This window comes from Lissotriton helveticus, chromosome 1_1, assembly GCF_964261635.1.
Source record: "Lissotriton helveticus chromosome 1_1, aLisHel1.1, whole genome shotgun sequence".
Classification (NCBI taxonomy): domain Eukaryota; kingdom Metazoa; phylum Chordata; class Amphibia; order Caudata; family Salamandridae; genus Lissotriton; species Lissotriton helveticus.
In genome coordinates this window covers 852257132-852283513 of record NC_136057.1, presented here as the reverse complement: position 1 = coordinate 852283513, position 26382 = coordinate 852257132, and the positions used below count along the sequence as shown (strand labels likewise).

Sequence of the window (26382 nt, the reverse complement as noted above, 5' to 3'; positions counted from 1 at the left end):
ATTTTTCGTTATTAGCCAAACCCTTATTGGCACTAACGTGTAAAAATACACCCAATCCCATTCCTTGGTCTGATGAGTGTCAGAAAAGTTTTCTCGAATTACACACAGCATTATGTTCGGCCCCTGTGTTAGGTAACCCCAACTACATTAAGCCTTTCACATTATATGTCCACGAGAAGGAGGGCTGTGCATTGTCTGTGCTGACTCAGCTATACGGAGATAGACAGCGGCCATGTGCCTATTTTTCGTCAACTTTGGATCCGGTAGCACGAGCACTGCCAAGTTGTTTAAGGGCCACAGCAGCAGCAGCTGTTTCTATTCGACAGTCTGCAGGTCTAGTAATGAATAATACACTAATTGTGATGGTCCCGCATGCAGTAGACACATTGTTAAATAGGACCAAGACATAGCACTTAACTAGTGCTCGACTGTCCAGTTATGAATTGACGCTACTAGCGAGCCATGTGCACATAAAAAGGTGCAGTACCTTGAACATAGCCACATTGTTACCAATTGCAGAGGAATCGGATGCTTCAGAACAGCACGATTGTCTCCTTAGAACAGAGGAAGAGACGAAAGGGAGAGTTGATTTGTTCGACACTCCTCTTGCTGAATGTGATGGTACATTATGGGTGGATGGTTCATGCTTTAAACTCCCAAATGGTAACGTGACTACAGCATATGCTGTCACAACTTTGCACACAGTCATTGAAACTGCGCGAATACCACATGGTTCAGCTCAAGCCGCTGAACTCGTGGCACTAACGAGAGCATGTGTGTTATCTAAAGGAATGAAAGTGACTGTCTATACCGACAGCCAGTATGCTTTTGGAGTGGCTCACAGTTTTGGACGATTGTGGAGAGAACGTGGGTTCCTGACTTCGCATGGAGCTAAGATTCAGCATGGTCAGTTGGTGAATGAGCTTCTTGAATCACTGACGTTGCCCCTGAAAGTAGCGATCGTGAAATGTAGTGCTCACAAGAAAGTGACTGATGATGTTGGTCGTGGAAATGTATTTGCTGATGAAACTGCTAAGGAAACTGCTAAGAATATGATGAGCCGAATGTATGTTGCGAGCCCAGAAAGATGGACTGGTGATGTTGGAATATGTGAAGACACAATAGAAAGTGTGAAGTCCATCCAAGCTGAGGCCACGGAGAAAGAGTTAAGCATGTGGAGAGAAAGTACAGGGAGAATGGATGCAAATGGTTGTTGGATTGAATCGACAAAGCAACAGAGATGGTTGTTACCCGATGAATATGTGCCTGCAGTGGTTACAATGGCTCATGGGATGGCCCATATCAGCGCGAAAGGGATTTGCGAGTTGTTGGCCCCAGTGTGGAAGAATTCAGGGATTCCCAAGTGTGCAGAGAATGTTGTCAAGAATTGCATGGTATGTCTGAAGCACAATCCTGGTAGGGGAACCCCAACTCCAGCTGGTCATTTTGCACCTCCTACGTATCCGTTCGAGGTTTTGCAGCTAGATTTCATACACATGGAGAGGTGCAACAATTTAAAATACGTGCTCGTGGTTGTTTGTGCCTTCTCAAGATGGGTAGAAGCCTATCCCCTAAGGGACAATACTGCCTTGTCCACAGCGAAAGCCCTTGTGAAAGAGTTCTTCCCCAGGTTCGGAATGCCTAGAATGGTCTGGTCTGACAACGGAAGTGAATTTGTGGGTTGTGTGATGAAAAGAGTGTGTGAAGGGCTAGGCATTAGGCAGAAGTTCCACGCTGCAAATCACCCCCAATCAGCTGGATTAGTGGAATGTTACAATGGCACGCTTAAACTTAAATTGGCCAAAATCCAAGCAAGCACAGGCCTTAAATGGCCTGACGCTCTACCCTTAGCACTCCTATCCACCAGAATGACTGTGCATTCGCGAGTGAAACTCAGCCCCTATGAAATAATCTTTGGTCGGCCAGCCAACATATGGGGAGTGCCTAGGCCCACAAAGTTTAGCGAGCTGCAACACCCCATTTTGCTTGACTATTTGTATGAATTGACGGCTAAATTGCGTGTTTTATATCAACAGGTCCACAACACCTTGCCTCCGGTCTCTGAGACACCGGGTCACTCCATTGACCCCGGTTCCTGGATACTTGTCCGCAACTTTCAAAGAACAAGAAACGACCAGCCCAGATGGACCGGGCCTCACCTCGTCCTCCTGTCTACAAGGTCGGCTGTTAGGGTGGAGGGGAAGGCCAATTGGGTCCACGGGATCCATTGTAAGAAGATACCCTTCCCTCTGCCACATGCCCAATGGGTCCGGAAAGGAGGCACTGACCCAGAGCGCACAACTTATGAACGTGTAAAAGAAGCTAATCCTGATTGTGAAAGTGAGAACATTTTTCAAGAAACTGTGCCACCACCAGAACAATTGAACTCTGTGGAACCTGAACTACTATTTCTGGACCAGACAGTACCCGGGAAAAGACGCTACAATTTACGTCCAAGAAAAACAGACTAAAGTAAAAGTGATTTTTTTATGATCCGAGAGAAAAACCTGTGGACTAATAAAAAAATGTGTGCTTCCCCAAATCCTATTTTTGAAAGTGCAGATTCTCCCATCTAGGTAACTTGCTTATTTTTGGTTTTTTTCGAACCGCCATCCGGGTTCCGCTGCTAGGGTCGCGGTTGATTAAAGACTTTTGGGTGCAGCTGACGACGTTAGGTCGCTGGTTCCGGTTGGTCCAAGGGAGCTGCCCTAGACTGACGGAAGCATCCTTTAGCAGAGACAACCTACCACCGCGGGCAGCACCTTAGAGAGGATGGAGTTTCCTGATGTGGAGAGGCCTGCCAAACAAATGAACTTTAAGCAGAGACTTTTTAAAACAATGCAGAAGAAAAATTTTATAATAATGTGTATTTTTATGCTATTCAGCGTAATGGTCTTTTTGATCTATTTTTTTATCTCTTTTCATGTGACATTTGCGCCCACTACATCACCCATACCTCCTCCTACTGTTTCCTCTCATTCTTTCCACCCTCTGCCTGACCACGAATCAAATAGGAGATTAGAGTTCATTAATAATTCCTTCGTTCAGTTATTACACCAACTTGTAATGAACACAACTAACTGTTGGGTGTGTGGTCATGCCCCACACCACGGATAGAGGTATCCCCTATTTGGTCCTGCCATTTAGTCACAATGGGTCAGCATGGGCATATAGGACAATGTTCATATATGCACGAGAAATCCAACCCCTACGTTCTGTAAAAGACAACCTCAAGACTAGCGCCCTAGTCAAAGGTATAGTTGACATGATCAAGGAAGTAACTTCTTACGAAGATACCCCGGATGATGAGATACTTGCATATGTAGGTTGGAATGTGACCGGATATGGCACTACATTAAGTGAGAAACAGCAAGCCAAAAGATCGTCCCCTATCTGGATCGTACCCCATCAAGGTCACCTGTGTCTGCAAGGTATTGGCAGGAATCCCTGAGCTCAGCTAGGGAAGAGTGTCTGTACAGAAACGTATGTTTTTGGATCTCAGACTTCCCCTGCCTTTTTAGCCGCTAAGGGTACTTATTTCATCTGCCATGATAGAGCCTATACATGGTTGCCCCCTGACTTCTCGGGCTCATGTTTTGTTTCATTCCTGTTACCCCCCACCTACACAGCAGCGGCGGATTACCATCGGACAAGGGTAGTTAGAGGTGTTTTGAGTAAAGAAGACCCTGCAGGTCAAGAATTTGGTGACTTTGCAATGGGTTTTCTGCCGTTCTGGGGAGCCATGGCTAACAGCAGAAACATAAGGCAATTGACAAGGGTAGTTGAATCCACCGTGATTGAAACTGCTGGTGCCCTTAGTAACCTGACTGCTGAGCTCCAGTCGGATCGACTTATGACCCTTCAGAACCGGGTCGCTTTGGATGTAATACTTGCGGACCGAGGTGGAGTATGCAAATTGATCCAGTCCAGTTGTTGCATTTTTATTCCAGATAATGCTCCGACAGTGTACAGGGCCATCTCCAAACTACATAAGATTTCCGAATCTATTCATGTGGATAAAGGAGATTGGTCGTTAATGGGATGGTTCTGGGAACTGATATCTGCCTGGGGATGGAAAATTCTGATGGTCATTGGGATGGTCTTAGCCATTCTTTTCCTGTTCTGTCTATGCATACAGTGTGCTCCTGCAATATGTGGCCTCTGTGCTACATCATGTGTAAGGAAGCCTGTGTCAAGACATGAGCTCAGCACTAGAATGATGTTGCAGCAACATCTCAATGACTTTAGGAATATAGATCTGGACTCAGATTAACATGAGGATAGATTAATTGCCTATGTAAGGGCATAAGGAGGGTCTGTGGTTCTGAAAAATCTGGATTCATATAATAGTACTGGACTCGAGAATAAAAACTTCGTCGAAATAGGACGAATTTGGTATTAAAAGACCGAGAATGACGAGTACATCAAGTACATGTATTTTCGGCGTATTCGAGTGACGATTTCACCTTGAAATCGTCATTTACATTCTAAACCCTTAGCTACATGTTGCCCTTTACATAGGCCTTAATCCAGTTGAATTTGATTCCACAAGGACACATACTCCTTAATCGACTTCTCCCTGACCCCAGTACAAGTTAGAACCAATGCCCCAGGCCGAACTCGTTAGGTCAGTTCCCTCCCAGTGGCCGAGCAAGATAGCATCTAGGCTCAACCAGCCATAAAACCATTTCAGCGCGCACACCTGCCATATCTCGCTCACATCTTTTCTCCACTCCTTTTCTTCACTTGCTTTATGATGGGGAGGTGACCGTTTTTATTAGGGGTCCAGCGATATCTGATGAAATGTTGGGCCTTGCCGGATGATTTGTTATGGGCAGCACGACGTGAAATATGTACATGTCATCATGACTCTGCTTTTCTTTTGTAATCAGTAACTATAAATGAAATACCACGAATCCAAGGAATGTTTTGCCCAAGGCTGAAAATTATGTATAAGAAGAGAAGCCTGACTTCGTGAAAGTGTGCAATCTCCTGAGAATATACCCGTGTTATACTTCTAGGACCCTGTTACCTTGGTTGCAGCCAATAAACTAATCTTTGACTTCACCTAGAAGACTCTGAGTTTCTGTAGGTCTGACTCAGGAGAACCCGAGGTCTCTGGGTGTTGATCCCCTGGCACCGCTGGGTTACCGGTTCTGTGCCGGTTCTTAAAAACCCAGTACCTCACTTTCCTTGGGTTTGGAAAAAGAACAAAATAATTATTTCATAGGGGAGAAAATGTTCAGAGGCAAAATAATTCAGCAGTGTAGTGCGTTAGTATACCTAATCAGGCTCTACTTTTGGTATTCAAATAATATGAACCTTCTCGATTTAATTCATATATACTTATAAGAGTGACTCGCCATATGATAAATTGTTTTTCTTGTTTATGTATAGCTTCATATTTATTACTTAATGCCATTTGGTTATTTTTTCAGAGAAAATGCATTTTCAAGTTTCTTGGTGCCATTGCTGTAGATCTAGGAAAAGACAGAGTGAAGTCCTATCTTCCGCTAATCATTGCACCCCTCTTTAGGGAACTCAACAGCACGTATGCAGAACAAGGCAAGTATCATGTAATATATTTATTGCATATGGTTATTTATAAACCTTTACAAATGTGCAAGCAGGACATCCATATTAAAAAGTACATTTCATTTTGTAATAAGAAACTGGTTTTTAAAATAAATACATAAAATACCGGATAACTTCTCTCTCTCACACCTGTCTGTCTCTATCTCTCCAACATATATCTCTGCATCTCTATTGTATCTTTCTCATCTGGCACATCTCCTTCCCTCTGTCAACTGTCTTTTTCATGTGTCTGTCTTAAACTTCTCTTTTGTCTCTGTCTCACACCTGTCTATCTCTCTCAACATATATCTCTTTATCTTTCCATCTTTCTCAGTTGCTTCTTTATTTTTCATCCTTTCTCTCTCACACTTGCTTCTGTATCTCAACTGTCTTTTGTGTCTTTTTCCTCTCTTCAGGTCCCTCTGCTTCTCCCTCGTTCCTCTCTTAACACTTATTTTCTCTCTACTCTCTGCTGTATTTCCCATGTCCCCCGGCATGTCGAGACAGCAAGAGACATGGAGGTGGCTTGTGCTGGGCTTCCTCAATCAGCAACAATAAATCTTGTTGCAAAGTTTTGTTTGTCTAGTTTCCCACTGTGCTAGGTTTTGTGTCAGTGCAGTGCAGCTTCACTGCTGAAGATTTTTTTTTAATTGCAAGCAACATGTTAATGCTGGTTGTGAGTTAAAAGAAAAACGCTCAGGAAAGCCCATTTTAGCATTTCTGACCTATTTTAGAGATCTCCTAGGAACGGGGTCTCAAGGGTAGTTAGTGTCAGAGGTTGCAAGGGGCAAGCTAGGGTTCACAAATGCCACCCCTAAATGTCGTACATGGGTTCAATCTGCAATTAGGGCATGCCCTTTGATGGCCTTACTCTTTTTGGTAAGCATATTGCTGAAGCCCTGTAAGGTCTTAAGACACAGTGATACTGCAGAAGTATTGGGTCTTCTGCAATACCGTAGGTTTGGACCATCTGAATTTTGTGGCTCTTGAAGATCTCAATATTTCAGTGGCGAATTTAGCCAGAATGGAGAGCAGGGATGCACATACTGATGTCAAAGATAATCTGCATACGATCAAATATACATCTCCTATTGAAATCAAAGACAACCTTATGGGGGATCTCTAGGGAGAGAGAGCAATTCCGCACAATTGCGTACCAAAGAGAATCAGAAAAGTGCTTGACGTGCTGACTTTACCTCTTTTTCCACCCAGAACTCAGATGTTGGGAAGTATAATTTGCTTTTTTGCTTCGGCGTTGGATAAAATAACATCGGACAGGTGGGTGAGACAAATTGTTTGTACAGGTCATATTTTTGAATTTTTACAGACACCACCAGTATATCCTCCCAAAAAGGAACATCATCTTCATGTAAAGTAGCTTCAAGCGGAACTCGTACTTCTACAGAAGGGAACCATAGAAATTGTCCCCAAATTAGAAAGAAGTCATGGGTTTCATTCCAGATTTTTCCTAATCAAACAGTAGACAGGTCAATGGAGACCAATTCTGGACAACTAAACACATTTCTGAAGAAACAGTCATTCTGAACGATTACCCTTTAACAAGTCAACCTAATGATGTGGGAAAGAGGTTTGAGGACATCTTTGGGATGCATATTTCCATATTCCAATTCACCGAAGCCATAGAAAGAACCTTTGATTCTTGATAACAGAAGAACATTATCAGTTCAAGGCTTTAACATTTGGCCCCAAATTAGCGTCTCCAATATTTACCAAATGTCTTGCTCCAGTAGCTGTCTTCCTCAGGCGAGAAGGTCATCAGGTTTTCACATACCTGGACAATTGGCTCATCAAGGCGCCATCAGAGGAAGAGGCAAGGGGTTCTGCAGTGGCTTGCATCAATCTCTTCCAGAAACTGAGGTTCACGTTAAACAAGAAAAAATCATCCCTAGAACCCGGACAAAAATCTAGTTCCTCTATGCATTACATGATACGCAGTTAAAGCCTTTCCTATAACCAGAAGGGCAAACAAGTTGCAGATTATGGCAAGGAATACTTCGACAAGACTCTGTCACAGTGAGACAGTACAAATCCCTGTTGGGCCTAATGGAATCTTGTATAGGCCGTGCCCCATTTTTCAAACTTCGTATGAGGCCTGTCCAACAGGAGCTGGACTCGCAATGGAAGCAGGTTTGAGGATCTTGGAAAGATATAGTCCAGATCACAAGGCGGCTCAAACAGGCATTGCTGTGATAGATGCTTCCAGTAAATCTGAATGCAGGACTTTCCTTCCTTCCTGTATCCGACAGGATGATCATTACGACGGATGTGTCCATGGAGAGATAGGGAGCTCATCTGAAGGAACTCTCAACCAGAGGCCTATGGTTGTCTACTGAGAAGATACTTCTCAGCAGAAACTTCATGCCATCTGACTAGGCATATAAGCGTTTCTTCCCAGACTAATAGGTCAACCAGCCCTAGTCAGAACAGACAACACAATGTCTATGTCCTTCATACCCAAACAACGAGGAACACGGTCCTGATCCCTCTCGAAAGAGGCTACTTCTGTGGAATATGGCCATTTCTCACGAAATCAACATATCCGTATAACATCTACCAGGCTGTCAGAACAATCAGGCGGATGCACTCTGTTAACAACTTTCAGATTGTCACGAGTGGGAACTAAACCAGGACAAGGTGGATTACATATTCAATCAATGGGGTCATCATCCCACAATCGATCTGTTCACCCTATCGAACAGCAGCAAATGCCAGTGCTTTGGCAGCAGGTTTTGGCATCCAGTAACAATGGGCAATGTCCTTTCGATCAGTTGGTTCAAGATCTTTGCTTCTGCTTTTCCTCCTTTTACCCTAAACCTAAGGGTGTTGAAGAAAGTGAACATAGATCATTGTACTCTGATCCTCATAGTACGGCATGGTAATGCCAATGTTGATACAGCGAGCTACTGCAGTTATCAACACATCCAGTACATCTCAGGATTCTTTGCAGGAATCACAGAGCAATTCTCCTTCACAATCCCAAATCACTGAACTTGACCGCATGGTACCTGACCACCTAGAGTTAGGCCATTTGGATCTACCATAAGAATGTAGAAATATTTTTGGTGCAGGCCCAAGCTCGAGTGACCACAAACACTTACAACGCCAAGTGGAAGGGTTTCTGTATATAGTGTAAGGATAAAAGATATCATCCACTAAGAATAAAACATCATTGTATCCTTCTGTATTTGTTGATTCTTGCAAACACTGGTCTTAGATATTCTTCAATCAGAATCCATTTGGCTGTTGTTTCCAGATTTAGGAGAACTGACCAATCAGAGTTTATAAAAAGGATCTGAATAGCATTTTTACCACTTCGTCGTCCACCTGCTCCATGGGAGGTTAATACTGTCCTCCGTTAATTGATTTTGCCTCCTTTCGAACCAGTATATAAGGTACATTTGAAATTTGTCTCAAGGAAGAACGCTTCTTCTAGCTTTGATATCTGCTAGAAGCGTGGGAGAGATTTAAGCAACCTTTCCTTAGATTCGTAAAAGACAAAGTAATCTTTAGAACGAATCCCAATTTTATGCCTAAGGTTCCTCTGACTTTCATTTGAATGAACCTGTCATTCTTCGATCTTGATAACTTTACTGGATCTGCTTAGCTGCATCAAGTATTACATAGACAAAATGAAGATCATATGTACTTCAGATTATTGTGTCTTTGGGACAGACAAGATCAAGTCAGCCCCATCCAAGCAAGGGATAGCTTGTTGGCTCTTAGGCCTTTATTTGCTTCTGTCATGCCAGGGCCAAGCGCCCACTTCAGGAAAGTGTGAGGGAGCATACCATCTAGAATATGGCATCAACATCTGCCGTGCAGCTAACTGGAAGAGCCAGCACATGCTCACAAAGCACTACTGCCTACACATGGATGCAGAAGTTGGCGCAGCAGAGGGACAGGTTTGTCTGAGAAACCAGTTTCGGGGAATGTGAGCCTGCTTCCCACTTTTGTTATGTATTATAATGTGTACTTCTTGTTATTCTGATTCGAGCATGTGAATATATATGAAAGATCCAGTTTTTTTAGAGGAAATTAGCTAATTACCTGTATCTCCAGTACTCCAACATTGATATCTTTTATTTAGTTATTGTTATTGAAAAAAATCTCCTCCGGGAAGCCCCAGTACTCCAGGTATCAACCTTTCAGGGTCTGCCAGCAAACTAGTGCTGCCTCAGACCCCAGACACGGTTATGCCCTCCTTCTGCTGAGCTGAGCTCGAGCAGGGGAAGGTAGAACAATGTTTCCTGTCACAGGAAGGTGTGGCCACTTCCCAGACAGGATTTAGTGTATTGGGCTGGGGTGGGGGCGCTTGACAGCGCCACCAGACTGCTTTGAAGGACACATTTGGTGCCCTCCTTGTATACTCTAGTTAGAACCAGTTCTGGAAGCCCTTGGTTCCCTCTCTGGCGTAAAAATGGAAAAAGGACATGTGCGTATCCTCCCGTCTGTCTAGCCCCTCCTCTAGGAGGGACCCCTGAGTTGTCCTAACCCCTTTCTTAGGGTATAAAAGGGCTTACCTCTGGGTGGATCCTCCAGTTCATCGTGGGACAAGACTCAAGCCTAAAACCACGTCACTCTTCAACCGTCTGGACACTTGGACTAAGCCTGTAACCGAGACTGCATCAAGGAAGACTCCTGCTGCTCTTGGTCTCACTGTTCTACAAATCTTCTTCGTCATCTGTGTCTGTGCTTCTTCCAGGATCTTCAACAGACCTGTGGGCATCAAGGACACCCAAAGTATTCTCCTTTGGATTGAAGGAGTCACTCCCCTGCATCTGCAGGCACCGCAACAAAGCTGACCGGTTGCTGCTCCTGATGTCCCAGAGACTTCAAAAGACTCAGCAACAAAGGTGGTGGTTCTGAAACTCCCTGGAGGTCTGACCTGTCCTCTCTGCAATTAATTGTCAGGCCAGTATGCCTCATCGGAACCGCTGGGACCGAATCCCTGTGCACCGCATCAACTTGCAGTTGCCAAGGCTTGTTGACTCTGTACTCCAGAGCTCCTCGGGCTATAAGATGCTCCAGCCTCTCTTCCTGCCAAGTTCTTTATTCTTGCTGCATCCTCTGCACCGTGGCCCTTTATCTTTGGTGAACTGCTCGAGGTCCTCTTGCGACTCCTGTGCCTGTGGGTCCTCTCATGGGTCTTCTTTTGCTCCAGTGGGCTCCCTTGCTTGCTTGGGGCCTTCTCTGCCCTTGGTGAGTCCCTTGGAACTTGCTGGTCTCAACGTTGCTCCTTCATCGTTTTCCACACCTGTTGCTGCTGCCAAGGCTTGTTGGTGCTCCTGCCGGACGACGACCCCCCTATTTCTCGACTTCCGACTTGGAACAGCTTGTGTACGGCTCCTGTTCTTCCTCAGTGTTGCTTGGTCCTCACAGCTGCAGCAACAAGATCACCGTCATCACTCCTGCATCTTCTGTCATCAGTGGGCATTGCTCTACTGTGGCGCGTGGTCACCTCTGAGTGGCATAGATTCTGTTACCTCTGCTTGCAGGTTCTTCTCTTCAAGAATTCACCTTGGATTCCACTAGACTCTTGCACAGTCTTTACCAGCCGCATCTATACTGAATTCCTCCATTGTGGTCTACGGCGGTTTCCGAAGTCCGTTCGCACCTATGCACCGGCTCCCCTGGTGTACGTATTGTGGTTCCTTGGGGTATTCACAGGTGGGATGACTCTCCAACCTTCTGTCTTCCACGGGGTTTCTTCAGGTTCCTCTGGGAACAACTGCGACTTTCCCGTTGACTTCTATTGAGTACACAGCTCTGATTCCACTTTGCACACAGCCTCCGTGGGGTTCCTGGTTACTTACCCTGGTGAGTGGTTCCTTGTGTCCCCAGCTCTTCTGAGTCTCCTGTTCCAAGTCTCGACTTCGGTCGCAGTTCGCACTCCACTTTCATAGTATATGGTTTGGTCTCCCCTGGAGACCACTGTGTATTGTGCTTACTTACCTGTGTATAATTGAAGTATTGTGTGTATTTGTGTCGATATCTCCGGGTAGGAGATATACCAATGTGTTAGTGAGTGTTGTGTAATAAACAGACATATTTTTATATTTACAGTATGTTTCTTTTACTTTTAACCTACACTACATGATTAGATCTTGTAAAACAAGCTGATTTACACTCCTTCTGGACTAAGCCTGAATGCTGCTCTCCACAGCTACCATTTGGAGAGCTTATAAGGCTGTCTTAGACCGCTAAAACCACCATACAGTTTGTCTGGAATAGTGCATGGGGTTCCACTATATGTGCACCATATTCTAAGCCAGCCTCCTACAGCTGACATAGGACAATATCAAAGAGCTCAACTCTTTTTTTTTTTTAAATATCTACAAATATCAACCATTTTTTAAACATATATCAATATGGTATACATTACAGAGTAACTAACATAGTCACGAAGATTATCATTGATATCTTTTATACATTCACAAGCGACCCTCACTCCTCCCCGGTCAGAGATTCATCTATTATTATTCCCACTTCAGCTTTTCAAATCTGAACTGTGGAGGCCCCGGGGGAGTAGGAGAGCTCAAGATTCCACCTCATTGGATGAAGTTGAGGTGCTTCCAAATAAAGTAGATGTAATACTAAATGTTCATTATTGTTTCAGGCCTATGGTCTTTTTACACTATATCCTGTATATTCACACTGTATTCGGCTATTTTAGTGTACTGGGTATTCCCAGCCTGACTTCAAATAATGATTCTAGCATGTGAATATTTAAAAGATATCAATGTTCGATAACTGGAGTTACAGGTAACTAATTTCTTCTCCGGAGACACATGCCTCCTTTTTACCATAGATAGTGACACCTTTTCACACTGAGCAAACTATCACCATCCCGGCATTCTGTGCTTCACCTCATCACTTTAAGGAGGAGGAAAGATTAAATTGCCTGGATCCTAAAAAAGCTCTCTGCTTTTACATTGATCGTACCAGACAACAGTAAGTGGACGATCAGCTGTTTATTGGATTCACTGGAGCAAAGAAAGGCAGGCAGTGCAGAAGAAGACCATCTCCTGCTCGATCGTGCTTCTATGCACTGGCATAGAAGCAGCCTTCAGCAGGCTTGCAGGCTCATTCCATCAAGGATGGAAAGCTTCTGGAAAGCATTATTTTGAATACTGAAACTTTACTACTTTTTGGAAAAAGAGACAAGAAACCTTGTTGTTTCATGTAATTAGTGCACACACCCTAGGGAAGGGTGCGCCCAACTCTTTCTGTCCTCCCATTTATATTAAGGATGCTAAAAGAATCTTTCTAAGACTAAAAGGAATGGAAAAGTAATCCGTATGAGAGAAACCTATTCATGTATAATATGAAGTATGACTATGAAAGAATGTCCATTATAAACAAATGTTCCCAACAGGTAAGTTATTTGCCTATTATAGATAATTCTTGAGTAGGTATCTGACCTATAACTTGTTTTTAAAACTTTGGGTAGCGTCACAGGATTTTTCTTTTCTAAGACTGGCTTAGTAGAGGATTTCTGAAGACTTTGGGTTCAGAACCCAGTGGGGTCAGCAAGAGTTTGTGATGATATGAATGAATCGCCTGTTGGACGATATGAATGAATACATTACAACAAATGTACCCATTTTGAAAATAAAGGTATTAGAGGCTTAACACTAACAAAAATAGATTTGCATTACATTGAATAAATCTCAGAAAAACCATGGTTTGCGAATGTGATGTTTACTTTGTTTTCCAGGATCCCACTTCTGGGAAATTAAGCATATCAGTTCAGTTCAGTTCACAAACTTTATTCGGATAGACAATGTATCCATAAAAGTGTGAAAGTAATTAAAAATAACAATAAGAATTAATATGTAGTAGAGGAAATTACAGTTGTATGGAGAGAGTAGCACGAAAATTTTAGGTGGCAAGTTAAAACAATACAGTCATCATAAATAAATCACTAATGTATAAAAACAATCCATTCGATAATTGGGAATTGTCTAAGCATTAAAAACTCAGTCCATGAAAATTGACTTACGCACCCTAATGGCAATTCTCAAGAATGTGCTTAAGCAAAAAAACAACTCTTCATCTTCTAGGGCAAGCATGCTTGAATAGGCACTAGCCAAACAAATAGGCCTTATATTAGTGAAGTAACGGGAAAAGAAGCCACTTGCTATATTTCATGTAAAATTTGCAGAAAAACAAAAAGTGCTGGGTTGATTGACCACTCACCCCGTCACACGGGCAGGGTAGCGAGTCAAGTTTAGAATGATAACCCAATTGAAAACACAATGCAAATGTCACTATCCCAGCCCTCAGGCGAAATAAAAGGCTCCTTTCCCATCGACTCATAGGCAGGGTGAGATAATTCGGCAGGGGGTTGCAATGGCGTTCATAAGCCATATAACTGGAAACCAAGGGTTTCTTTGATTCCAGCGCAGTTCTTGCAGTGCTATGTGACAAATAAAGCGCACTTGTAAGTTCTTTTTTATTTACATTCCCGGCTTCACTGGGGTTTAAGAAAATGGAACCCTTATTGACGCTACATAAGCTCTGGTACACTCCAGATAGCCATGGAATGGCCATCCCCTTCTCACACTTCAAACAGTCTGTTATAATACCTTGTGTTAGGGTAGCTGCCTGGTTCTTTCACGCAGAAAGCCAAAACAGAGCTGGACGTGTATAAAGTCAGTTATGTAATTTAAGTTCATTTCTATGTGGCAAATGTATTGTGAGGTTGATATTTGGACACTCAACAACTTCCTGCTGAACCGGTTTTCTTCCAGCTGAATGCAGGAACTGTCTGCGGTGCCCCAAATCTCAGCTCCATAAGTAGCCACGGGGGGACACTGTAATTTAAAAAATTGTAAAATAGCTAGAATAGCGCCTGTGTTCTTTGGGCGGGGGGGAAACAAAAAATGGAGTTAATAGTCTTTGAGAACTTGCTCCTGGAGTGAGTCAAATGTTCGGTCCAGGAGCCGTTTGCAGCAAAGACAACTCCTAAGTAGGGGAATTTACAGGTGCTTACCAATTTTTGGTTGCCAACAACAATAGAACCGAGCTGACGCTTTCTGTGGCCACAGGACATTAGAAATTATTTTTTTAAATATACGCACAGAACCAACCCATCCATATATTTCACAAAAGACTGTACTAGGATACGCAGAGAATTTGGGGTGCGGCCTATAAGGACGCATCAGCTGCGTAAAGTAGTGCAGGGAGGGGTTTCCCGTGGATCATTGGAACATCTTGGGTCATGGGTACCAGTGACTTATTCAAACCATTAATGTAAATAATAAAGAGAAGGGGGGCCAGGACACATCCCTGTCTGACCCCCCTTCCAACCGTAATGGCTCCCGATACCTCGCCACCTCTACCTATCCTCACCTGTGCCTGGAGGTCTTTGTGAAGATGTGCCGGAAAATGAACCAATGGCTCATCCAGCCCATAAGCCAGTAGGATAGCCCACAGCTTTGATCTATTCACAAGGTCAAAAGCTGATGATAGGTCCATAAAGGCCATGTAAATAGGGGAGTTCCGGGCAATGGTGTACTTTCCGATTACGAGGGTTAGATTAAGGCGTTGTTCAGTAGTACCGACCTTGCTACGGAATCCTAGCTGGCAGGGCTCTAAAATGTTACATTCCTCAGACCACTCCAGGATCTTATTGTATAAGACCCTGCCCAAAATTTTGAGGGTATTGTCGATCAGTGAGATCGGCCTGTAAATACTCGGCTGTGACCGATACCCCTTTTTAAATATTGGGACAATAATGCTCTTAGCCCAAGTGCTAGGTAGCGGAGTGTGCTTTAAATTAAGGAAGACATTCAAAAGGAGCGGGGCCCAGAAATCCGGGTTCCATTTTATCAGATCTATTGGTAGCCCATCTGGGCCCGGGGCCTTACTCCCAGTACTTTGATGAATGGCTTCTTCAACTTCAAGCAAAGTTACCTGAATACCAGTGAATGGGCCGTATTCGGGCTGGTCTGTCGCCATTGAAGGAGTGGCGTAAATATTGGAAAAATGATTTTCCCAGGATTCACTTGATATATTGCAGATAATGGGGGTTAGTAGCTGTTCAGTAGATTGAAGGTCCCTTACAGCAGACCAAAACATTTTGCCCTTTTTATTGGTAGCTGCCAGGGACAATGTTTCCAAGCGATCGTTTAGAAGAACTCCCTTCCTGTTGTTAACCGCTGCATTATATTCCTGCCTCGCCAATTTCACATCTGAAGCACATCTAGGTGTGGCGGATAGGACCCTACGTAGCTTCCTATTCGCCAGTGAACATTTATCATCGAACCATCTAGGGCCCTGCTTCCTTAAAGAAGCGGACTTCGACAGTAAGGTTTTGATGACTATACAAAGTGCAGGGAAATCATTCACTACCTCTAGGTGCGGAGTTTTAAATGACAGACATGAGTTAATGAGGGGTAGGTTATACTTCACCAATAACCTGAACAAGTCGTTGCGATCCACGCCCCTCCATACTAGTCTTAAGTTGTTAGTGGATGGCGTTAAATCTTTAGCCCCACATTCAATTGGAAACAAGCCTCGAGAAGCCAATTTAAGTGCTAATTTGATGGGGTTGTGGTCCCCGTGGATCATGGCAATAAGGTTTTGATGACTATACAAAGTGCAGAGAAATCATTCACTACCTCTAGGTGCGGAGTTTTAAATGACAGACATGAGTTAATGAGGGGTAGGTTATACTTCACCAATAACCTGAACAAGTCGTTGCGATCCACGCCCCTCCATACTAGTCTTAAGTTGTTAGTGGATGGCGTTAAATCTTTAGCCCCACATTCAATTGGAAACAAGCCTCGAGAAGCCAATTTAAGTGCTAATTTGATGGGGTTGTGGTCCCCGTGGATCATGGCAATAACCTCTGCGACCATAAAGTGATCCATAAGTCCAGAAGAGATAAAAACGTAATCTATTGTAGAGGAATAACCCCTACCTCTAAATGTCAGGAGTTGATAATTAATGGCGTGTGCTGGGCTCAAGTGGTCCATTACATTAACCAACTCATATATACTTAGGAACACGGCCATCTGCAGCGCCCCTACGAGAAGAGGAACCTCGGTTAAGTATCTCTACTCCATGACATATGTCATTAAGCTTTGCGTTAAAATCCCCCCTATGATAATCCTGGTAGAGTCACCCGAGTATTGGTGACAATCTAAATTAGAAATAAAATCAAAAAGTGCAATAAAATTCCCATTAGGAATAGATTGGAAATCATTATTATAAAAGTTTATCAAATAAAAATAAACTCTTCTCTTTAGAACTATTGGTTGGGAGAACCTTGAAACTTCCTCCAGCTGCTACATTAATTCCAATAAAAAGTCTCCCTGAGGGGCAGCCCGGTTTGTGATGGGATGCTGCAACGCTAATGCAATGAAACCCCTCAATGTGCAAATCATTAGTGGCCCAAGTCTCCTGGAACATGAGTATGTCCTGATCCCTAACTAAACGCTGCCTATTCAGATCCCCAAGCTTAGACTGCAGCCCTGCTACTCCAACTTAGTATGTTCAAATCTGCTTGGGTGCCGCTGGTGGTTCGGGCTGGAATGTCATTCGCATTGTGGGGTAATACCATAATGCCAGGAGGAACTGACATGATTCCCGAAGCCATGTCAACAGCATTATAAGTTATTGGTATGGTAGCAGGAGGGACCGCCCGGTGAGGCCGACAGGGCGATTGGTCTGCCATTGGCGGTGATTGTCAATCCTGTGCATCTAGGCTGGAAAGTGCGTTGAACCTATTGGTCAACAGAGAGGGGCCATTAATGTCCATAAGAGGTTTTACGGGTGGCTTGTAAAAATAGCCTAGGGAGAGCGCGCTAATGCTAGTGTTTTGTGTGGAGTGATCCTCAAAGATATTCAATAAGCTGTGGGCCATGTGGGGTCTGCGGAAATTCAATACAATGCAGTCACCGTTTATATACTTTGCAGATTGACCAACCCACGCCAGGATGCCCGTTGGGTGACAGTAAGCGCTATACAAAAATATCTATACATACATACTCTCCTGGCCATAAGAATATCTTTCATATTAAAGGGATTGAAGCCCTGATGTTTACAAAGCCAGCCTACAGATTTGTTGCGCAAGTCGGCCCAAGACTCCCTTTGACCCTCCACTAAATTAGGAACCCCAGCCAACACTAGCAAATAGGGACAGGAGGCAGGAGGTAAATTTAATACATCTGTATTTGGCCTCACATGAGCTTCCCTAAGGTTGCTAGTAGTATCCTTCCTAGTTCTTTGATCGCTGGTCCCTAACTGAATGCAGCTGCGTCTACCTGGGGCCAGATTTGAATTGACTACACTGGGTTGTGGGGTAACCTTACTTCCCCCCGGCTCATTAATGAATTGTAGTGCTGGAAGTACATTTAAATGACTACAATTTGTGACATCTTTGTTCCGAGCAGAGCCCGATTGGAGCACATGCCCGTGTATGCTGTCCGCAGATGAAGAAACCCCCCCCATCACAAACTAAGTCCACCTCCCCCCCTCAAATTGACCAGTTCAAAGTTCAAATTCTCCAGTTTCCCCCAAAGAACATCAAAGTTCAATTTAATGAGGTCCTTAAGGTTTGCCAGAGCGTTTTCAATGGATTCCACTGCAGAATTAATGTCGGCGGCGGCTCCAGTGGTGTGTATGTTAGGACCGGTGCGTACAGTATTAGGGACAGCATCGGTCTGTGTGCCCACAGAGTCAGTAGAAATGGCCGCCTGATCTGACACATTATTAGCAGATTAGCAACTTTTTGTATGTTTCCTCTTAGTTTGCGCCGCCCCAGTGATCCTTTTTCTTGTGACGGATTTAACAGTTTGTAATTTCGCTTTAGGATTCCTTTGTGGATATGCCACCCAAGCTCTAGTCTTAAGACTGGGCGCATCCGGGGTAGCCTTACTAAGGGCTCCCAAGTTTGGTGGAGATGGTCTTGTAAGGGCAGGGCATACTTCCATTGGTGGTGCATTTTTTGGAGTTGCACAGATTGCACTGTCCGTGACCAGACCACCTAGTGATATGCGTGATTGTAGGGATACAGGGTCAAGTGACAAGCGACGCTCTGTGAGTTCAATTTCATGATTTAACAGTGACTCAGCCCTCACAAGGAATGCGTCTAGTGTCCCCGCTGCTCCCCGGCGCTTACTCATTTCTTCGCAGACACAAATAGTCCAAATTATAGCCACAAAATGACACGCTCACAAGTAAAAGAGAAAATTATATAGCTGTTCCATATTTAAGATTTGCTTCGGGGATGCTTTCCTTGAAGGCAGATGTCAGAGGGGTGACCCGGCCCAGCCTCCTCCGGGCACAGATGGGCTCGCCCTTGACCCAGACCTGTGGGAGCCCTGGCCCCCTTTTCAAGTGCCTCCTCCTGGCACTCAGGCAGTGGTACACGGCGTGCACGCCGCACGGGCTGATGGAAACTGTGTTTTTCCCGATGATGAAGGCAATGGCGTGGCTCGGGTCCCAGCAGCGGCGTCTCAGGCGTCCCAGACGAGGGTACAAGCGAGGTTACAGCACTCGCAACACTAATTAGTCTGTGTCTCACTCCGGAATCCGCGCGCAATCTTCCTACCTGTCCGAGGAGACCAGCGTTGGCCACGTGTGGTGTTCCACGATATCACAAGTCCACCGTCAGAGCAACTGAGCTCGCCACCGTTGACTCGCCACCAGCGTCGGATTGGTAACGGGGGCATTCGGGCCATGCCCGAGGGGCCGGGATCCGAGTTCCAGCTGAGGGCTGCTTTTGAGCAGCCTGGGGACCGATTTGGGCGGTGTCTCTGTTGGTCGACTATACCGCCAGAGGCCCAGTGGGTGTCTGAGTGGCCTTTCTGGATGGAGATGGGCGCTCATTATCTCCCGTATAGCAGAAACAGGTACGGGTGACACCCCTTTTCTCTCGCTGGGCCTCCCATTAATGTAGGCATACTGAGCGGGGCAGGGGGCCTGACTGAGCAGAAGTGGACTCAGCAGAAGTGGCCTCACTTGTTTTCAGGTGTGCTTCACTAGTGTAAACCGATGCGTGCATTCCCCCCCCCTTTTTTTTATGTACAATTACGCTGAAAGCAGTGATTTGAGGGAAGGCATCATGCAAATGTGGGCCGAATTTTTTATGCGTGCCCGGGCCGATTTTTAATCCCTATCCAACCCTGCTCGCCACCCTCCGCCCACCACTGTGCTCTGCTGCTCTCTGGTGCCTCAGGTGCTCAGTGTGGAGCTGGGGGCAAGGCAAGGCTACTGTGTTCCACGGGGACTCAGTGAGACTCGGTGGTGGCCCCTGTGAACCCCTTTAATAAAACAGTAGGGGCTCCGGTACAGGTACTAGTGGGCGCGTGGCGGTCGGCGTCGTACTTGAGGCTGCCTTGGCTTGCTTGCCTCACACCCACCTCAAGCTCCAGCAGCGCTCGCTGATAGTCGCGGGAGAGACTCACTCTCGGCGGCACCCTCTCTGCCCCCTGCTCCTTTAGTCCCTGCAGCTTCTTGTGGCTCCTTACGGCTCCTTGGCAGCCGCAAACCATGTACTCTCGATGTGCTGGCTCGCTGGAGCCACTCCGCTCCCGGTCCACTTTGCACAGTGACTGCAGCTTTGCTCCAGGCTCGTTAGGCATATTTAGACAATAAGATTAATCCAAGCTTGGTGATCTGTACATCTTTTACAGCTGTATAAACTGTGGTTAACCAGCATTATTTAGTGATCACCTAGTGAAAAAAATATTATTTTGAAGTGTTTTGCTGAAATTTCATCCTTTTGCATTATGACCAGTTATTTATTCGTTACACTATTGTGAAGTAATGCATGTATTATGTTTTTGCTTTGTTAGATCCAACCTTGAAGAACCTGTCTCAGGAAGTTATTGAGCTGCTAAAGAGCTTAGTTGGGCTGGAGACATTCTCCATGGCTTTTGCTGCGGTTCAGAAACAGGCTAATCAAAAAAGAGTTACTAGAAAAAAAGAAAAGGCCCTGCAGGTAAGCCTTGGTCTGATGAAGTTCTATTTTGTGGGGTAGTTACCTACTCTACATATCCTGAGCCTCTTTTATTTGTTCTTGTTTTCATCTGTTTCACAAGCCCAACTCCTCACCAATAGTCTTTCCTACTTACAGCACCAATAGTTCCTTTTTAACCCCCACTGTAGTGAACTAGAACATAGCATGACATGTTTTTTTCTGATTTATTGAGTAGATTATTTCACAATGAGTTCATCCATCTGTGGTCCATTTGGTGTCAGGCACAGGGGCTTATATTAATTGTGGTTTGTCTATCTCAATGATCTCAACCCCAGCTTTGTAATATCATACCCCATGTATGTACTGCCACTCCAGCCGTGTGCTTTTACCACATAACACAGTGGTGCAAAAGGGGGTGGTGATGGACGGAGCATCTGAACCAATCAAACACTCACACCCAGTCAAAAGATCTGGGTTTGATCCATCACTGTTCTTTAGCCCACTCTGCCACCCCAGTTCAGACATGGCCATATGCAAATCAGTCTGACCCTGTGCCTCATGGGAACAGTCCAGCCCGAACTGCCAAGCCATGCCTTCCCTGGACCGGAAACAAGCTTCCGAGGACCGGTTTCTGGCATTTCAGCCGTCTTCAGCCCGGCTTGCTGAATCCAGTGGCAAAGTGAGCAAGGGACTCACGTCTGAGCATACCCTGCCAATTTATGGCGAACAAAGTGGTACAAAAGAGGGTGGTGATGGACGGAGCATCTGAACCAATCAAACACTCACACCCAGTCAACAGATCTGGGTTTAATCCATCACCGTTCTTTAGCCCACTCTGCCACCCCAGTTCAGACAGGGCCATATGCAAATCGGTCTGACCCTGTGCCTCATGGGAACAGTCCAGCCCGAACTGCTAAGCCATGCCTTCCCTGAACCGGAAACAAGCTTCCGAGGACCGGTTTCTGGCATTTCAGCCGTCTTCAGCCCAGCTTGCTTGAATCCAGTGGCAAAGTGAGCAAGGGACTCACGTCTGAGCATACCCTGCCAACTTATGGCGAACAAAGTGGTACAAAAGGGGGTGGTGATGGACGGAGCATCTGAACTAATCAAACACTCACACCTGGGGTGAGTGTTTGATTGGTTCAGATGCTCCATCCATCACCACCCCCTTTTGAACCACTTTACCACATAACACAGCATCACTACCACCTCCATATAACTTTACTGCTACAATTTAGCACTTCTCGGACAACAAGAAATGCAGCAGACTACGGCTAACAAAACACACTGTAGTGTTTTCATAATTATGGTAGGTGGTGCCGGCTTCATCATGATGCAGGAATTAAGGTTGTAGCCATTACTGCCAACCTTTTTTTTTACTGCGCTCTTTGATGCGGAAACAGAGCTCTTGTCAGGTTTCTCCTCACAGTTTTCTGTTAAGAATTTTGCTATGATTCTTTAATTCAGTGTGTTACGGATGTCTCCCCACCGTTGTACCAGCTCCAAACAAATGTCCATCACAGACCTGCATGAGCACTGTCTGTGGTGCCTGACCTCCAGGTATGATGCTCCTTAAGGAGTGTGAGGCATGCATTTCGTGGTCTACGCCTGAGAAAGCCACAGTTAGACTTGTTGTTCTTGGACCAGATCTAGGTCACACTTTCACTCTTCTCCATCATTCAAGTCTTCAAGGGAGTAAAAAAGAAAGTAAAAGAAAGAGAAGAAACAAACAGAGTTACCAAGATATCAGTTGAAATTAAAAGGTAAGTCATCTCAGCATAATCTGTTTCTGGCAGTCTTCTTCTTAGGAGCTGGAGTTGGTGGATATCACCCCACCTCAGGCACTTCTTCCAGGACCGCCAATCTTGGCCCCAGAGTCTTCCCCAGGCTCGACCGCCACATATTCCGCTAGCAACACCGGAGCAGAACTACTTGTGAGTTTCCTGCGATAGGAGCAAATCTCCCACTATTCATCCATGCTATGTGGAACATGTGCTGCGTGTTTGGTCCCCTCTTCTGTGCCTCTTTGTCCTAAAGAACCTTGTGGAGCTCTGTTCAGGTTCTGGCAGACAGGTTCTTCCACAACATTGAGTGTCCACATTGTTGCATGAGGAACTGTTCTGACGCAGGTCGGAGTGGTACTGCCAGTGCCTCTATCACCTTCACCTCCACATTCACCCCTGCCTCAGCAAGAGGAGGAATACAGGACTGGTAGAAATGCCTCCGATCAAGCCTATTGGCAGAGAATGCATGAACTCTGTGGGTCTAACGCAATTCCTCTACAAATACTAGAGGGCTAAATCCAAGACTGAGATGACAATAGTGGCAAATTGTTCTCAACTCCTTCTACACAGACTACTAACTACCCATCACCAAAAAATGCCACTGATATAGACGCCTCCCAGGATTTTAACACTGATGCACCAGCAAGCCTAGCACCTGCAGAGATGGCGTTTTTCATTTAGAGTTTAAAAAGGCTGCAGAGCACCTAGAGCTGTCCCTGCTGTTGATGGACCTAAACTCCAGTAATCTGACAGAAACTCTGTGGCCTGCCTCTTCATCAGCTGAGGCACTTATGCCATTTAACGACATTCTGATGGAACCTCTTAGTTATGCATAGAAACAACCAATTTCTACCCCAGCTGGGAGCAGATCTTTGGCACATAAATACAGGCTGGCACCAGGAGATCCACTATTGTTTCTGGCCTACCCATCACCGGAGAGCCTTGTGCTTCAGGCTTCATTGTGTGTCAAACAAAACCTGGGGTCATTTCTAATGCACACACATGATAGAGAGTCCAAGACGCTAAAGGCCCTTGGAAAGAAATCATTTTCAGCAGAAACGTTAACTCTTTATTCCCTAAATGCTGCATGCCTTTTGCGAAGATGCTCACATACCTTATGGGGCACAGCAGTAATGATGGTACCCAACCTGCTGGTCGACCTCCAAGACCATTTTAGTGAAGTGGATTGCTATGGTTAAGATGCATCTGGACACATAAAAGAAGGATGGGACGCAGCTGATTCAGTGGCCAGGGCCATGCGCTCCTCTTTGTCTCTTCACAAGCCTGCCTGAGATCAACAAGGTTGTGGTGGTCATACTAGTCACGCTTAGGAATATGCCATTTGACCCAGTGCTTCTCTTCGGGGACTAAGTGGACGCAGCCCTCGAGCTTGTAAGAACCACAGCCTGATCCCTTGATCTAGAGCCAAATTGCCACCGCCTGTTCCCTGGGTCTCCTGTCTCTGCAGAAGGATTACCAGCAGTTAAGACATTTTTGCGGCTTCTCCAAGGGATTCCAGCTTTGCCAGTATGAAACTGCTCAGGTGCTTCAGCAGTAACAACTGAATCCCTTGGTCAGACGGGGCAGGAGCAAAAGAAGAGGCCAGCAGTCTCAACAACTCTCTTCCTCACCCCCCTTCTCTTCCTCACCACCTTGAAAGCCTATTTAGCTTGTCACTGAAGGAGCTACGTCCTGTTGGAGGACTGATTTCCTCATATCTGTAAGCTTGGACAGGCTTAACATCTGACCAGTGGGTCCTTCAAATTGTAGAAAGTGGTTATGACCAACCTCTCCAGCAAGCTCCTCCTCACATCATGCCCCAACAGCCCTTTTATTCAGAGGAACATCTGTGCATACTGCAAAAGGAAGTGGCAGCACTGCTTCAAAAAGGGGTGGTGGAGTTTGTGCCACAGCAGGAAATTGGGCAGCAGTAGAACTCTCTGTATTTCCTGGAAACCAAGAAGGACCACCGTCTCTGTCTTATCATAGACCTCAGGCTCTTAACTTTACCTGACACATGTGGATTCTATACAGAGTGGGTTAAACAAATTAGATTCCAGTCATGCTCAATTAGCCTGTCTCACATCAGAATGAGGGTAGGTCTGCAACTATGGGCCCGCCTCCATTAATTCTTAGTATCAGTAAATCAGCCTCTCTCCTGCTCACATTCAGGCATAACACCATTAGTTATTGTGATGTTAATATCCCTAGAGTCCAGAATATGTATATGTCAAAACATACATGATTTATCTTTATCTCTGTGACCAACAATATGCCTCACATGCAATGACCTTTTTGTGTAGACCCCTTTATTAATGGGCACTGCATGATGAGATCAGACACTATATATAGAGTGTGAAAATATGCATGTAAAAACACACGATTAATTGCGATGTCTGCGGACAATTTACAGCCTTATCTGAAATGAGCTTTCTATGATTGTCGTAATAAATGTGCCGTATCCTAACATGACTCCTTTCTTTATGTATACTGCATGAGGGGACTTGACGGTTTACACAGAGTGCTGAAATATACATGTATATATACTCATGATTACTCTCTGAGTAAATGCCGTTATTGATATCTTCCTTTTTAAGAAAGTCGTAATCATGCGCTAAATCATAATTTGTCCCCTTGTTTTTATGTATATTGTAAGATGTAACCAGCCATTTATTGTGCACCTTAAACATTCAAGTAACCCTCCTGTGCGAGTGGCTCTCGGTGTTGTAATAATATACTGTGTATAGATTCATTGATGTTGCGTTTCAACTAACCGTCGATGACTTTTGTAATACATCTTATTCATTGGCCATTTCGATTCTACCACTGTCCCGAGTAGCGTCGCACAATGAACTCTGGTGAGTCTATTGTCCCTTTTCATTGGAGTAAATGGAATGCATTGATGCGTCATGATTAGAATCCAGCGTCTGCGGGCGTTACGTCACGCTCGTGCTCTAGAGAACGAGCGTCTCTATTTAAAGACTGCTGGGATTCTGCCGCGGTTCCCTCAATCCTGATTCAAGCATCGCCCGGCGGGTAGCGGTAAGCTGTATCTACTGGGGGGACAAGCCAGGAGCCAGGAGACCCTTACCTGCTCGCCAGCATACGCCTGCACACAGCGCCAGTCCCTGGGTGGGGAACGCTGTAAGTCTCGCCGCCATCACTCCATCAGCGCGGCTGGAGACTACAGCTCCCAGTGGGCTTAGCGCGCACTTCCGGTTTCCCGCTGTCTTCGCGCCCGGAGGCGCTACAAAGGCCAGGCTCTCCCTCGGTGGAGTGGGGGACAAGCCAGGAGCCAGGAGACCCTTACCTGCTCGCCAGCATACGCCTGCACACAGCGCCAGTCCCTGGGTGGGGAACGCTGTAAGTCTCGCCGCCATCACTCCATCAGCGCGGCTGGAGACTACAGCTCCCAGTGGGCTTAGCGCGCTCTTCCGGTTTCCCGCTGTCTTCGCGCCCGGAGGCGCTACAAAGGCCAGGCTCTCCCTCGGTGGAGCGGGGGACAAGCCAGGAGCCAGGAGACCCTTACCTGCTCGCCAGCATACGCCTGCACACAGCGCCAGTCCCTGGGTGGGGAACGCTGTAAGTCTCGCCGCCATCACTCCATCAGCGCGGCTGGAGACTACAGCTCCCAGTGGGCTTAGCGCGCTCCTCCGGTTTCCCGCTGTCTTCGCGCCCGGAGGCGCTACAAAGGCCAGGCTCTCCCTCGGTGGAGCGGGGGACAAGCCAGGAGCCAGGAGACCCTTACCTGCTCGCCAGCATACGCCTGCACACAGCGCCAGTCCCTGGGTGGGGAACGCTGTAAGTCTCGCCGCCATCACTCCATCAGCGCGGCTGGAGACTACAGCTCCCAGTGGGCTTAGCGCGCACTTCCGGTTTCCCGCTGTCTTCGCGCCCGGAGGCGCTACAAAGGCCAGGCTCTCCCTCCGCGTCGCGGGACGCGCGCGGGCAGCGCCGGGCGGAGCCCGGGCAGAGGGCGGGCCGTCTGTGGCCGTCAGGGGCTGACAGAGGCTGGGCTGGGCCACGTCCCTTACTCTCCACTATCTGTAAGTACACCTGCCTAGTGGAGCC

General features: G+C 45.8%; 1 protein-coding gene across 2 annotated transcripts in view; it reads left to right on the top strand.

Moving 5' to 3' along the window:
• The window catches only part of UTP20 (UTP20 small subunit processome component), a 1109880-nt gene that overhangs the window by 1063697 nt on the left and 19801 nt on the right, over positions 1-26382 (top strand). For both annotated transcript variants that reach the window (XM_078675325.1, XM_078675316.1), the window contains exons 60-61: positions 5439-5565; positions 20403-20548. In XM_078675325.1, the coding sequence (XP_078531451.1) occupies positions 5439-5565; positions 20403-20548 (273 nt within the window). The remainder of the gene's footprint in view (positions 1-5438; positions 5566-20402; positions 20549-26382) is intronic.